Source organism: Anomalospiza imberbis, chromosome 4, assembly GCF_031753505.1.
Source record: "Anomalospiza imberbis isolate Cuckoo-Finch-1a 21T00152 chromosome 4, ASM3175350v1, whole genome shotgun sequence".
Lineage (NCBI taxonomy): Eukaryota > Metazoa > Chordata > Aves > Passeriformes > Viduidae > Anomalospiza > Anomalospiza imberbis.
The window spans coordinates 15,121,441-15,135,679 of NC_089684.1; the positions used below are offsets into that span (position 1 = coordinate 15,121,441).

General features: G+C 38.5%; 1 protein-coding gene across 5 annotated transcripts in view; it reads right to left on the reverse strand.

Annotated features, from left to right (window-relative positions):
* Positions 1-14,239, reverse strand: part of GRIA2 (glutamate ionotropic receptor AMPA type subunit 2) — an 89,136-nt gene that overhangs the window by 45,596 nt on the left and 29,301 nt on the right. For 4 of the 5 annotated variants that reach the window (XR_010998090.1, XM_068187211.1, XM_068187209.1 and 1 more), the window contains exon 3: positions 2,744-2,983. Coding sequence is in view for 4 of the 5 variants with exons in the window: in XM_068187211.1 (XP_068043312.1) it covers positions 2,744-2,983 (240 nt within the window). In the remaining variant the exon portion in view is untranslated. Of the gene's footprint in view, positions 1-2,743; positions 2,984-7,010; positions 7,042-14,239 lie in introns of those variants that run through there. The other variant, XM_068187210.1, reaches the window with a different exon arrangement.

The following is a 14,239-nucleotide window of genomic DNA, read 5'->3' on the forward strand; positions in this document are numbered from 1 at the left end:
CCAGCAGTACATATAAACTATTTCAAATCCTAAAGACGAATCCGGACAACTCATGTTAAAAGGGAAAGATTAGTAATGTAAGCAAAATGAGAGAGGCAGGGAGCATCTTAAAACACTGAAAAGCACTAAAGTATGTTTAAATCTCAAAATACTGCTTGAAATGATGAATTTAAATTTATAAAAAAAGACAAAGCCAAAATGAAACCATTCATTCTGAATAATTGTTTCAAATCTCATTGAGCAGATTTCAGGCCCTCCAACCTGTCTAAATTTCCTCTGAGTTAAACAATCTCAACTAGGCACAAATTAATATGTCCTTATTAATTTGTAAATTACTAATGCTAATACCACCCATTGCAAAGGGTTCCTATATTTTACTCCTCTAATCTACTGTTTTTCGCAGGGTTTCTCTTTTCTTGACGTACTCTCTGCAGAGATATCAAATGGCTGCCTGGATTGCTTGCCTTTTTTTTTTTTTTTTTTTTTTTGGTGGCAGATTTGTCATCATACAGTTTAGCTTATTCTGATAGCAATAACGGTGCAAAATCACAAACAAAACCAAAACAACCAAATAGAAAGCATTTGCAGCAATACTTTTGTGGAAGTTAAATTTTCTAGACAGTAGTAACAAAAGTGGGAGAATGCAGAGGAGAAAACTACAGCAACTTCAGCTCCTATTTTTTAAGCTGCATGAGCACTTTTACCTGGGAAACTCATGTCCTGAACCTCTTTTGGTTATCATGAGACAAACTTTTAAAGCAGTAAGCTTTGAAAAGGAAGATGGAAGAGAGGCTGAATAACTCAGCAATTCTCTTACAGATAGAATCTTATAATAATGCTATTACTTTTTCCAAAACTTATTGTTAGTAATGGCAGAGAGGATCTAAGGATGGTAAAGGAGACTACTCCACATTACATGAGAATAACTACTGTATTAAGACAGTAATAGCTATACTGAATGGCCTCACTCCTTATGGACAGGAATGACAGCAAATTGCCCTGTACTTCAGCCAGTCAGTCCCTAAACACAGAAGTGCTCTGACACCAGCAATAAACAATTCTTTAGGAATAAGGCATCACACTAATTATTAGCCTTCATAGTTTCCGTGAAGGGTAAGTCTCTTTGCCTTTTTTATCTCACTCCTGAAGGTGGAAACATCTTCAATTCTATATCATTCCTTAAATATACATCACTGTCACTACAGTAACAAGCAGAATTGCATAAAGGAACTGTGGACTTGTGTATCTGCAATTTGATATCAATGTAGCTGGCTCCAAACTGCTCGAATCTGCAGGCACACAATCTGTGGGGAGCAACTATTTACTCAACATAAAGGTAGGAGCTTCATGCCTTGTTGTCACTGGGGTGGCTTGCCACCATTAAAACCAAGAGGTAAGAAAAAAAGGAAGAACCAAAGGGTGGTAGAAAGAACAATCTGATACTGTTATTCCTGGTCAGATCTAGACAGTGCAGCTCACAAGAACTAGGTGTTTTTCAGTATTTCCTAAATATAAATCACATGCAGGTCACATTCTGCCCACCACTAGATGACTGACAGAGTACTGGCTGAGAACGTAGTTTTACATCTGTCCTTTCTAAAAGGACAGTGAACGTTTCTGATTCTAATGTGATTTTGAAAAGGAACTGCCAAAGAAATGAGCTTAGCATTCATAGTTCCATGTGACATTACCTTTGGAGGCTACACACCAGGATTAGTTCTTCTAACTGGAATGCTTGCAAAAGTGATACAGAACTCTCTTGAGGAGACCCCTTCACCTTCTGAACATCATGTATAAAATGGCATCAGAATGCAGGGAATTTAAAGTCATCCCATTACTCAAAAAAACGTGGAGTGGTATAACCATGCTTTAACTCTATTAGCATTTTATAATTTAAAATGCATTTATTATTTAACTCTGACCAATGAACACACAGAAAAGCCACAAAATAGCCTCTTTAAAGGGAACAGGACCAGGCAAAAATAGAAGAAAGTTAGCCAAGGACTACTAGGTGAGGACAACCTGAAAATAGAATGATAATAATGGAATTCCAGAAAAAGCAATCCAAACCCCCAACCTTTTCTGGATAAAGCTGCTTCTTCTTAGAAAACTAACTGATATACCACAATTTGTCAGTGACATTTTCAAGTTCATAAACTGTTACATTATTTCTACTACAGCCATAAAAGGGCATGAGAAGGCTGTATGGTGGAGTTAATTGATCCTGAGCAAGGGGTGTGGGTTTATCAACATCAACAATAAAATCTAAGCTCAACAGAGGCGAGGAACTCGATACCAAAAGCAGTCTCCAAAGAAGTAGGGACTGACTACATCCAAGATTCATTGCTTGCTTGGTGCCCAACTACAGGTTTTGCAAATGTGGAGTGAATCTGCGGTAGCAGACAGCCCTTCGTGCTCAGTTTTTTTTTTTTGCCTTAGATATTTCTTTAACAAAAAAAGAAAAAACTTTACATAGAAACTGTTTTACAGTATGTGACTAATCTCACATTGCTTAACAGTTATAATTTTATTAATGCATACTATAAAAATTTCATTCTCATTTGAACAATTTTGTTTCTGTCCCAAAAACTCATTTCTAAATGCAAGAAACATTTGATTCAATTACACTTACACTTGTTGGAGGTAAATATTTCTTCCATTATTTACTTATCTAATATGAATTCCAGATTTCAACGAGATACATGTGCCAAACAGGGTGCAGGTAAAAGGTGTCACACCATACCTCTGTCACTGTCATATAAATATGCAAACTTGGTCCACTGATAGTATTCGATCAAGCTAAGAAGAGCTCCCTTGAGGTCAGGTCTCATCTGAATGACAAAGGGATGGGTTCCATCTGTTGGGAAGCTGGGAGTTATGAAGGAGACATGAAGAGTCCCACAGAAGGATGTTATGGTATTTACAGACTTCTTGTCATAGAATCCAAAAATAGCAAAGACTCCTCTTGAAAACTGGGAGCAGACTAGAAAGAAGAAAGACAGAAAACTAGTGAGAGAATTAATTTAAAAAATATTGAAAACTCTATAATGTATATATTTATGAGAAATGTACGTCTGAAAAGTATCTGATCACAAATATCAGGCAAAAAAAGTAATACTCTGCTAAGGAGATAATTTGTTAGCATTATCAATCAGTAATATAAAATCTACACTATAAAAAACCAAAAAAATAAAGTATCAGTGGTGCACACTCCTAGATGATAAATGCAGAAATAAAACTTACCAATTCATTCTTAAATTCAATTCATGTTGTAAAGAGCAGTGATGACAGACATCAATGGCAGTTGCAATTCAAAAAATGAGACATTATGACCACACATAGCCATTATGGAAATAGATAATATTTTGTCATGTTGAAAATAAACAGCCTCTGAGGTTAAGACTCACTGAGCTTTCTACAAAATACTTTAAATAACTTTCCATTTGTGGAAACACAAAGTGAAAACTAAAGCCAAATCTATCAAGAGCAGTAAAAAGTCCATTTGCTTTAAAACCCTCATGTATCAAAGCATTATTTTAATTCCTGCTTTGCAGGACTCAGCAAAAGCTGGTCCTTCTGGATGACACTTGCGGTCATGTTGCAGGAAGAATAACCTCATAGGTGTAAATAACATGCTGATCATTCACTTTTTATCTGGAGACAATTCAAGCCAGTTGATGAATGTGACTGACCACGACAGCCTGTGCAAAAGAGATGGCTCTTCTGGGCTATTATTTTCTTTGAGACTGCAGGGTATACTAGTGCCTAAGTTCTAAACCCAGGGCACAAGAAGGAAATATTAATATCTGATTAATTCACACTTATCACTTATGCATTCTTTGGTTTGCAGAGTCACCTTGAACAAGACACATCCTTCTAGAGACACCTGACCTGCTTATAGATAGAAATCACAGTGTAATTGATGCTAATTTTGCCCAGCCATTTAGTGCACTAATCCTTGAATATAGTTCATATAAGGGCAACAATAAGTTGGTTTATTTTTAGAATTTCCTAGATTTGAACTAATAATATATTTTTATCTTTCAATGTTATTGTATCATTATTTTTAAAATTCTGTTTCTTTTTTAAAAATAAATATTCTCCCTTTTTGCCTGTTACTACTCATTGCTATCTTCTTTCCATGGCTTTGCCTATGTATCTGTGCTACCCCTCATCACTCACGCCCTAATTATTCCTCTACTCCAATTAAAAGCACCTAAACAGAATGAGTGAAATTCTGAGTCTGCCAGTTTTAAGTTTTCACCTATTAACTTTAATTAGGTCAGAATTTTGCCTCAGGTGAGAAAATACAAGTGATTAAAAAACTTGATGAGTAACACCTCTTTATAAAAGGATGCTGCAGTTTTACAGGGCTAGAGTACAAGATGGTCAAACCTTTTCCATTCTAACTACAAATCGTTACAGAATCATAGAATTGTTTTGAGTGGAAAAGACCTTTAAGATCAGAGTCCAACCACTAACTCAGCACTGCAATGTCTGTCACTAAACCATGTCCCCAAGTGTGACATCTCAACATCTTTTAAAGACATCCATGACAGTTACTCAACAGCTTCCCCGGGACAATTGTTCCAATGCCTCTCAACCCCTCTCATGAAGAATTTTTTTTTCTAATATCCAGTCTAAATATCCTCCCTCCTAACTTGAGGCCATTTCCTCTTCTGTTGCTTGTTATCTGAGAGCAGACCAACTTCCACATTGCTACACCCTCCTTCCAGGCAGTTGTAGAGAGTGATAAGGTCTCCCGAGTCTCCTTTCCCCCACGCTAAATATCCCCAGGTTCTCCAATTGGTACTCACAAGACTTGTGACCCTTCCAACCCCTTCCCCAGGTCCATTTCCCTTCTATGGACATGCTTCAGCACCTCAATGTCCTTCCTGTATTAAGGGGCCCAGAACTGGACACAGGATTTGAGGTGTGGCCTCACCAGTGACAAATACAGGGGGACGGTCACTGTCCTGGTTCTGCTGGCCACTCTATTGATAATTCAGGCTAGGATGCCATTGGCCTTCTTGGACACCTGGGCACACACTGGATCTGGATCATGTTCAGCTGCTGTTGACCAGCCCTTCCAGGTCCTTTTCCATGGGGCAGCTTTCCAGCTGCTCTTCCTCCAGCCTGTAGTGCTACATGGGGTTGTTGTGAGCCAGCTGCAGGACCTGGCATTTGGCCTTGTTGAACCTTGTAAAATTGGCCTTGGCACATCGATCCAGCCTGTGCAGATCCCTCTGTGGAGCCTTCCAACCCTGCAGCAGACCAACATGCCCACCCAACTTGGTGTCCTCTGCAAACTGACCAAGAGTGCACTTCATCCTCTCATCCAGATGGTTGATAAGTACATCAAACAGGGCTGGCCTCAACAGTGCGTCCTGGGAGACACCACTTGTGACTGGCTGCCAGCTGGATGGAATTCCATGCATCACTGCTCTCTGGGCCTGACCATCCAGCCAGCGTTTTACTCCTCCAAGCCATAAGCAGTCAGTTTCTCCAGGATAATGCTGTGCAAAATGGTGTCAAAGACTTTACTAAAGCCAGGTAGACAAGATTCACAGCCTCTCCCTCACCCACCAAGAGGGTTGTCTTGCCATAGAAGGAGATCAGGCTGGACAAGCAGAACATGTCTTTCACAAATCTGTGCTGGCTGAGCCTGATCACCTGTTTGACCTGCATGTGCCTTGTGAGAGTATTCAAGATGACCTTATGCAGCACCAAGGTTTAGCTGACAGACGAGGTTATCCTTCCAGCTCTTGTAGATGGGTGTCACCTTTGCTAATTTCCAGACAACAGGACCTCCACAGTCCTAGCAGACTTGATGTCAAATCAACCGACCCATGACCAAAAAAAACTCCAAAAGTCAAAATTCTACTGATGACACCAGGCTTAGAGCCAGGAATTAAATCTGCTGGCTTGCTGGCTTTTTCTGTTCCTTCCTTCATCTTCTCTACATCTGAAAGGATAGAGGAAAATGCCACTTGTGCTCCTGATCCCTCAACCAGTTGTCCCAAGTCCCTGAAGTCTCTTGGTTGCTCTCAGAAAAACTTCAGGAACTTGGGACTGTCTTCAGGGACTTGCTCAGACTTCTTGTTGCAACTTGACTACAGATTGAAAAAAATCAATCAAAGATAATCAATCAAAGGCAGTATTCAGGGCAGGAAGGTTTCTCTTCATGTCTTTAACCCAGGCCCCAAGGAGGCAGGGCTCGTTGGCATAAGGTGCCTTCTATTCCCTTCAGAGGGGACTCTCTTATGGAAATGATTTATCTTTTTTCTTTATGGAAGAAGTTTTGACGCAGAGCATAGGCCAACCTCAGCAACACCTCCATGCTGGATGAACCAGTGTGCTTGTTGCTGTTCAGTTTCCCTTGCAGAGCCTCATACCTGTTATGGGAAGATGGGGCAGCCACAGAGGAGACACACCAGCTACACCAGGCAGGAACCCATCACCACTGCCTGCTATCCCTTAAGTCACTGTGCTCACCCAGGCAGAGAGAGGAAAGGGAATCCTTTTTGTCATGAAATGTCTGCCTGTCCAGCCTGTGTCAGGGAAAGCAGGTAGCTTTTGGTCCCTCTCTCTCTCCCTGCTACTCTTCAACCCACTCACCTCCCAGAACTCTGTCACTGAGCACAGAGGAGCTCCCCTACCCAGACACACCTCCCACAGGAGTGCTCGCTGCTGATGGTCAGTACTGATAAGAGCAGGCTCCACCCTCCAGCCCAACACCTGTTGGGAGCATGTTCCCACCAGAACCCTGTCTCTGGGCAGCTGTGTCATGTTGGACAAAGATTTCTGAAAAAGGCTGTGAGTTTTCTGAATAGCTTTACTGTTTAAGTTACTGAAACTCCTTATTCTATTCCACATCATTATGCTCTCGCTGAGGCAAAACCATCTCACTACCTACCCACACACTCATGAATAATTGTTTCCCATGTACAGTGAAGGCTAAATATCATCTGAACTTACTACAATAAAGGCATTAATGCCTCATAACTCACCTTCAAAAATGTACATAAAAATAGAGCATCAATTTACTTCTGGATTCCTGGATGAGAATTTTGCAAACACTGTTACTTGTACACTACTGTGACCTTCTGAATTAAACCATTTTAATACCACATATAAAGTGACAGAGACAACAACAGTCTTATCAAAGGACCACTGAAAAATAAAAATGTTTTATGTCACTACTGCCAACACCTAGGATGCATTTCTCCTGTCACACTGCTTTTCTTCCATCACCAGTCAGCGATTTTAGGTACAGATGGAACAATGTTTCCTACAGCAGCCAACAAGCAGAAAATTTGAAAACCATAGGTGATGCCTTTTCAGAATCATCACCCATCCTCCTCACCTTCCTGACACTGGAGACCTTTACCTTGACCCATGAGTTTTCTCACCTTTGCTCTTCCTATCTTCTCTTTATGCTGGGGACAGAGGGGAGAATGAGTGGCTGTGAGTGCTTAGCAGCTGGTAGGAATACACCATGACAGGGAAAAAGGTGTTATTCCACCTTCCACCCACAGGAGAGACCTGTAAATACCACTGGCCTGTGCTCCACTGTACCTCTTCAGTGACACAAACATGCAGCCACTCTACTCTCTTCAGAAGAAAATTCCTATTCTTTCAAACTGAACATCCTCCCTGACAAGGCACAAACTCATCACGACTTACTTAAACACAGCACTGTTGGATTAACACAGTGAACAACTCTCTGTTTAATAGTCTCTATACCTGATAAATCATCAGTCCATACATACATGTGTCTTCTCCTGGGGAAGGTTGGTAAAACTGGAATTTTGATCTCCTCTCCTGCACAAAGTGAAAGACAAGTAAAAAGCACCACCTCCATCTGGGAAAGTCAAGTCACTGCAGGTCTAAGTACCTAAAGGAGCTGTGGTTTAAAAGCTGAATTACCTACACACAGGGTAAACAATCCCAACAAATAATATGGTAAAAGCAAAATCATTTTATATTATGAAACCTGCAAAACAGATACAATGTCTCATTTAATTAAACTAAGGCTCCCCTAATGCGAGATAAAAATTTCTCTAACACAAATCTTCAAATATGGACATAACTCACATCTGGGTCAGCCAGAAAAATCAGGACCAACTATAATCCAGGTAAAAATAAATTTTCATCACCAGTGATCAGTGTCACAATGTCACACAGAAAAACCTCAGTGCTGTGCTTTTCTGTGTGAAATTCCACTAAAGGTATGTGGGCAGGCATCTATGCTATGTAATAAAAACACGCTACAAATAAGCATTTAGACTTTGTCTAAAGACAAATTCTTGCAATTCTTAGGGGGTTTTTTTGTCTTTTAGGAGCAGAAGGGAAAAGAAGGAATGGTATTTCCAAGTAAAATGGTGACCCAGTGGATAATGCAGAAACTGCAATTGTTTTTGGCAGGATTCCCACCTCAGACTAAATCTACAGTCATGTTGCTATTGCTGGAAGACATTAGTTTTATAATGGTGAATCACAAGCTGTTCACAATTATTAGAATAAAAAAAAAAGTCATGATGATTAGGACTCATAAGCCATTAAAATATGAAAGATCTGTTTCATTAATGACATTAGACCCAACGGCCAGGATTCATTTCTTTCAAGCTCTCCTATATGAATTGGGGTTTTTTGGCTTTATAGGATCCATTTTAGAAATAGTCTATGGCTTACTTAGCAACAAGAGGGGAAGAATATAGTAAGCTCTATTCTAATCTCTTTCTAAAGAGATTCTCCTAGAATGACAAATAACTGTGAATTCCAAGAAACAGGGCAAATAAAGATTCTTGAGAAGAAACAATTACCAGAAGGTTTTGTTATAGTTAAGGTTTAAGTGGTTTATATTTGACTTCTTGTCCTACAAATATAGCCAGGCACAAACCTAGCTTGCCTTTGTTTTCCAGAGCACTGAAAAGGTGCCCTAGACTTTTATTCCAAAAGTTAGGGGCCAGATTTGTGCAACAACAAAATTAAGCTTAAGTCTGCAATGAGAAATAGGTGCCCTGTCAGAGGATGGCCAAAACTGCTTGCTCCATTCTTAAACTCTTCCATTGTTATCTACATCTGCTGCTTCTTAGAATCCTTTTTTGCCACTCATACCTTTCTCTCTTTCCCACTTTCTCCATTTCACTACTCTGTTTTGTCAATGAACTCTATAAGCAGGACAACCTGATACTTACCACTGTTGTAATAGTAGTTCTTCAGAAACAAAGAAATACAACATTATATACTCTTTACCTCTTATCATATAGAATATATTTCTGTGATGCATATAATCCTAAACCCAAAGCTCAGGAAGTGCCAAGTGAAGAGAACACTTGCAAATTACAAATACAAACGCGTTACAAATATGCTAAGCTTTACACAGTGTAAAAGTGACTCCAGTGAAGGAATGACAGTTTGTTTGTCTTCAGTTGAAGAACTGAATCATTAAATCACATGATTTTATGTGAAAAAAGTTGGATTTGAATACATATGCTTAGAAACTCTTTCTGATACAGTTTTTCTAAGCCAAAATTTTCTTCCTTCAGTATTCTCCAAAAGGAAAGTAATGAACCTAATAATTCTTTACATTCAAATTGGAAAAAGAAAACTAGCAAAGTGCTAATTACTTACTAAACAAATGTCTAATACTACCTGCTTACAGGTAGATTTCCAAACACTGGTATCATGACTCTTGACATACTTCTGAATTTTTATTTATGAGAATTTTGACAATTGGTTTCTGTCCAAAGATGAAAATTTAAAATGAGAAAGTATTTGCCATTTGGTGCTTAGATTTCACATGCTGTCCAGTATTAATGTAGCTTTATATATTATTTTATTGTAATACCTTGGTTTATTATTAGTGTTAGCAAAACTGTTTTAATATTAGCATAGGGAAATAAGTATTCAGTGCAATAATTTAATCATACACAGTGGAATAATTATTCTCGCACTTGTATGAGAAAGAAACTATAGCATAAGTATAAAGAAAGAGTCAAGCACTGCCTCTCCAAAAGAGACCAAAACACAAAGGAAACACTCATTGGTTTGAAAAGTTGATAGATGAGTTGGAAGTAGCCAGGAACAAGATGTAGAAACTGAATACTCAGTTTACACAATAATTTCAGCTTCTGAAAGACCATGTTATGAATAAGCAGACAGTGAACAGACAGAACAAAAAATAAGCAGGAACCACAGAGAAAAGAAAGAATTCACATATGATTGAAACTGTATCAAAAAATCACTGTGAAAATAAAAACCAGTATGGATTGCTTCCAAAGCCATTACAAAAACTGCAGCACAGCAGACAGCATATTGCATACACTTGCCTAGACTAATTTTTTTTTCAGCTAATATTATAGATATAGTCTGCATGGTCTATTTTACCCATTCAGATGCTACGATTATCTCCTAGACATAAGCTTCCCCTCAGGAAGACCGAATAAGGCATAAGGAATCACCCAAGTCCCTCCAGAGGGATATTAAGAACCATGAAAAAGTATGTTTTAAGCAGAACAACCTGAGCTAGAAATACTTTTTTTCTACAGGCCATGGTAAGCCAACTGAAATAGGGAAGAAAACAGTTCCCAAAGGCCCAAGAGCATAATAACTGAAAGACAACAGACCAAAGCTTCATGGTAGCAGTCAATAAAACATAGGGCACACAACCCAAATAAAAGATGGCATTTTAAAATTCCAAGATACCCTTTACCAAAGCTGAGAGGCAATCAATGCCAGTTAAAAAAATCAATGGGAATCAGAACTAAAGATGTGCTATACTTCTGGATAACAAAACACTGAATTACACTGAAAAGATCTTCCCTTTTATCTCTGCAAATTTTAATTCCAGCCCTGATAAATGTGGAGTTTTATCTTGTGTTAAGCATTTAAGAAAATCTGCCCAAAATGATAGCCATTCAATACTGACCTGAAGTGTGTATTTTCTTCTTTGCAGATTGTTCATACACGTGGCTAAGAAAACCCCAAAACACATCAGACCTCCTTGGGAAAGGTGATCATTGAATATTGAGCTCACACACCAAGAATGATGTGGAGCTCGTAAATACTTCAGCAATGATCCCCCTCACCTGTACACCCAGCATTAATGCATAAAATGTGACTTGCCATCAGCCTGGATCAGAATAGGGGGGCTCAGTTTTTCACAGTGCTGACTAGGGAAATTCTCACAGCCTCAGAAACTGAAAAAGGAAGAATTTAAATCCTGAGGCTGGCATGTCTGTAAAGGACAATTCTGGTGGAGCAGATACAAAGGATTTTTTTTTTTTTTTTGCACCTTTCCTGGCAGAAATGCCATTTTCAGTTATTGCTACATCCTGAACTGTTTGCTCAGAGATTATGCAACTGAATGGAACTTTCCACACCTTGTTACTAGCAAAAGCAGCTTTGATCATTTTGTAAAATTAGACTCAAAACCTAGTTTGCTGCAGTAGAAAACAAGCTCAAAAGCCAGAGGAGAGGCTGATTAATCTATTTCAACTGGCCAATCATACTTCACACTGAGGAAAGAAACTTTGTGCCAATATGGGATATTTTAAGCGAGCACAAAAAAGCCTTCAAGAAGTTAGTAGCCATCTGTTAGGAAAGTACATGATGATAGGCACAGCTTCTCTATATGCTAATGCTGCAATAATGAAGGTGGTAAATAAACATCATGTTCACAATGAAACAACAGGTCAGAAAAACAGTCTGTTTCAATGACAGTTGCACTCAATTACATGGTGTTTGGCTGTGCACTGTACAGCATTTGAAAATCTTTTTCATTGCTAGGACCATTACCATGATGCAAAGGAAATCATTATAATCACTGTTGGAAAGAATAATGTTAAAACTATTATGTCCTTATGAATCAACTAAGATTCCTGGAATAAAATTAAAATGCAAGTCTCCTTGTGAAAGAAGAGAAAAAAGTTCCTATTGCACAAAAGTATTACTGTTTGGATCCTAGTGTATTTGTCCAAATCTCCATTTTCTCCAGCCGAAGGAGATGTAATGTTTCCTGAACCCCCAATATAGCAACCTGGGAATGCTATTAAATAACAGAAATATAACTTCATCTTGTCTCCAAAATCCAGATATTCTTCAGGAAGCTTCTGTCCCCTGCCTCCTTTCTTTCTCTCCTCCTGCCATCCCAAATAAAAACATTCTGTTTCCATTTGATTATACAAACTTTAAGTCAATCAATTTCCTTCAAATCTAAGAACTTACCTTGCAAATATGCCTGGCTGGCTTTCTGATTTTATTTCTACCTTTCCCAACAATTACAACCTTGCAGTAATACAGAATTTGGAGTGCCCAACAAAGTGTTACCTCCTAGATGTAGAAGCAGATAATCAAACCTAAGAAGAGGCTATGGGGCTTTTTGGAGAACAGTGCAAGTTATGGAGAAGTCATCTATTTCAGGGCCAGGCTTGCTTTGTTCAATCTGCATAATTCTACTGAATTTAACAGAGCCAATATAATTTATCCCAACTAAAAATGTAATTCTCCATTTTTAGCATAACCATTTTCACACATATTTTCAAACCAGAAATATTATATACAACAGAATACTCATCATCTCCTCTTCTCCTTAATCAGCATTGCTGGAAGCATCCCATTTCTACATTTCATTAAACTAATCACATTCCAGTTCCCAAGAAAATGTCATTGTGTCTTTGCAAAATTGTAAAAGGATTTGGAAAGAGATAAAATTAACTAGGTAGGCAAAAGTACTTCTTCTTAAAATGTTGACAGATTGGGATTCAATTTATCAACTTGTTTTTTCTTTAATTGAGCTAGAAGGACCAACCATCACTCCTGAACAGATTGCCTTACACCATCTAAAAGGAAGTGTGGTTTCAGCACAGAGCTCCTCTGTTAGAAGGATGGGAATAGCTATGAGAAAAGACTCTGAGGTTACCTCGTAAGGATAAAAAAAAAAATCTGGAACAAATCTTAAGGAAACTGCTGTAAGGAATAAAGAGGATTAATGAGGCAGAAGAAAGTGATCTATGACTTCTGAAGAAGGCTCCATATCACATTTTTAAAGGAATAAAATGTGATTTTCCAACTGGCCACTACTGACCTGCCACACATCTTATACTGAGAAAGTCAGTTTAGTCCTGTTTATTGCTTACATATCTCTCTCTGAAATGATGCAGCTGGGAGCATATTTCCTTCACCCTGCACAGGCCAGCCTATGCCTTGCCACTCTAGCATGGCCAGCACTGCAGCACACAGCTGTACTACAGCCTGTCACACCCAGCCTAAGCTCCCCTCCCTCCAGACAGCCGAACCTGACTTGTAAGCAAATTATCTAACAAGAAATTTCGGCATAACTCTGCTGAGAGGAATATCTCACAAAAACTCATAACTAAAAGTAACAGCAATAAAGACAATTTCCTATGCTGTCATGGGTCTAACAGCTTCTACTCCTCATAGGAATAATGATGGATCTCTGCCACCTGTATTGTTCCACCCAGCATTGTTCCAGCCTAAACCACTGACCTACAGCAAAGGATGGTTTCATGTGGTTCTTTTGGTGACATTTTAGCAGTACTTCCAGCCATAGTCTAACTTCTGCAACATCTTGCAGATTTATGACACTCATTGGGATAATCAGCTGGTAAGCTAATTTGTCAGGCTTTATTTGTATTTAGAAATGGTCCAGTAGTCACATCACACACCTTCCTATCTGTGTGCCCTATTTTTTAATGACTGTAGAAGTAAGAGAAACATCATTTATTTGGGAAGCATTCAAAGAGCATTTAATAAACATTATTAGTAATACAAATCAGAAAAGCAGTAAGATCCTCTTAATTAGGTCACTCTAGTGAACAGCTGTTTGTCCTGATTATATGACTTATTTAATTAAGAGAAGAACTTATTAAATAATAAAGCAGCAAGGAGAGCTTTAAAATGATAAAGTAAAATAAGCATGCATTGCAAACATAGTATGAACATTCCTTGCCTCTTCTTTGCCCATTGCTTTAATCTTCAATAACTTCATGCACTTCAAAATGCATTAAAATTTTCAAACTTTTTTTTTTTATTTAGGGTTGGCTGATTAACTCCTTAATGAAACTTGCAAAGATGTGACACAGCACATCATTACCAGTTACTTTAACAAAGCAATGATTCATCCTTATGCTTCACTGTGACTGAGATTATACTTCCAGGTTTTTTTTCTGTGTTCAGATCTCACAGAAGTGGGGCCAATTAATTTAATGATGTT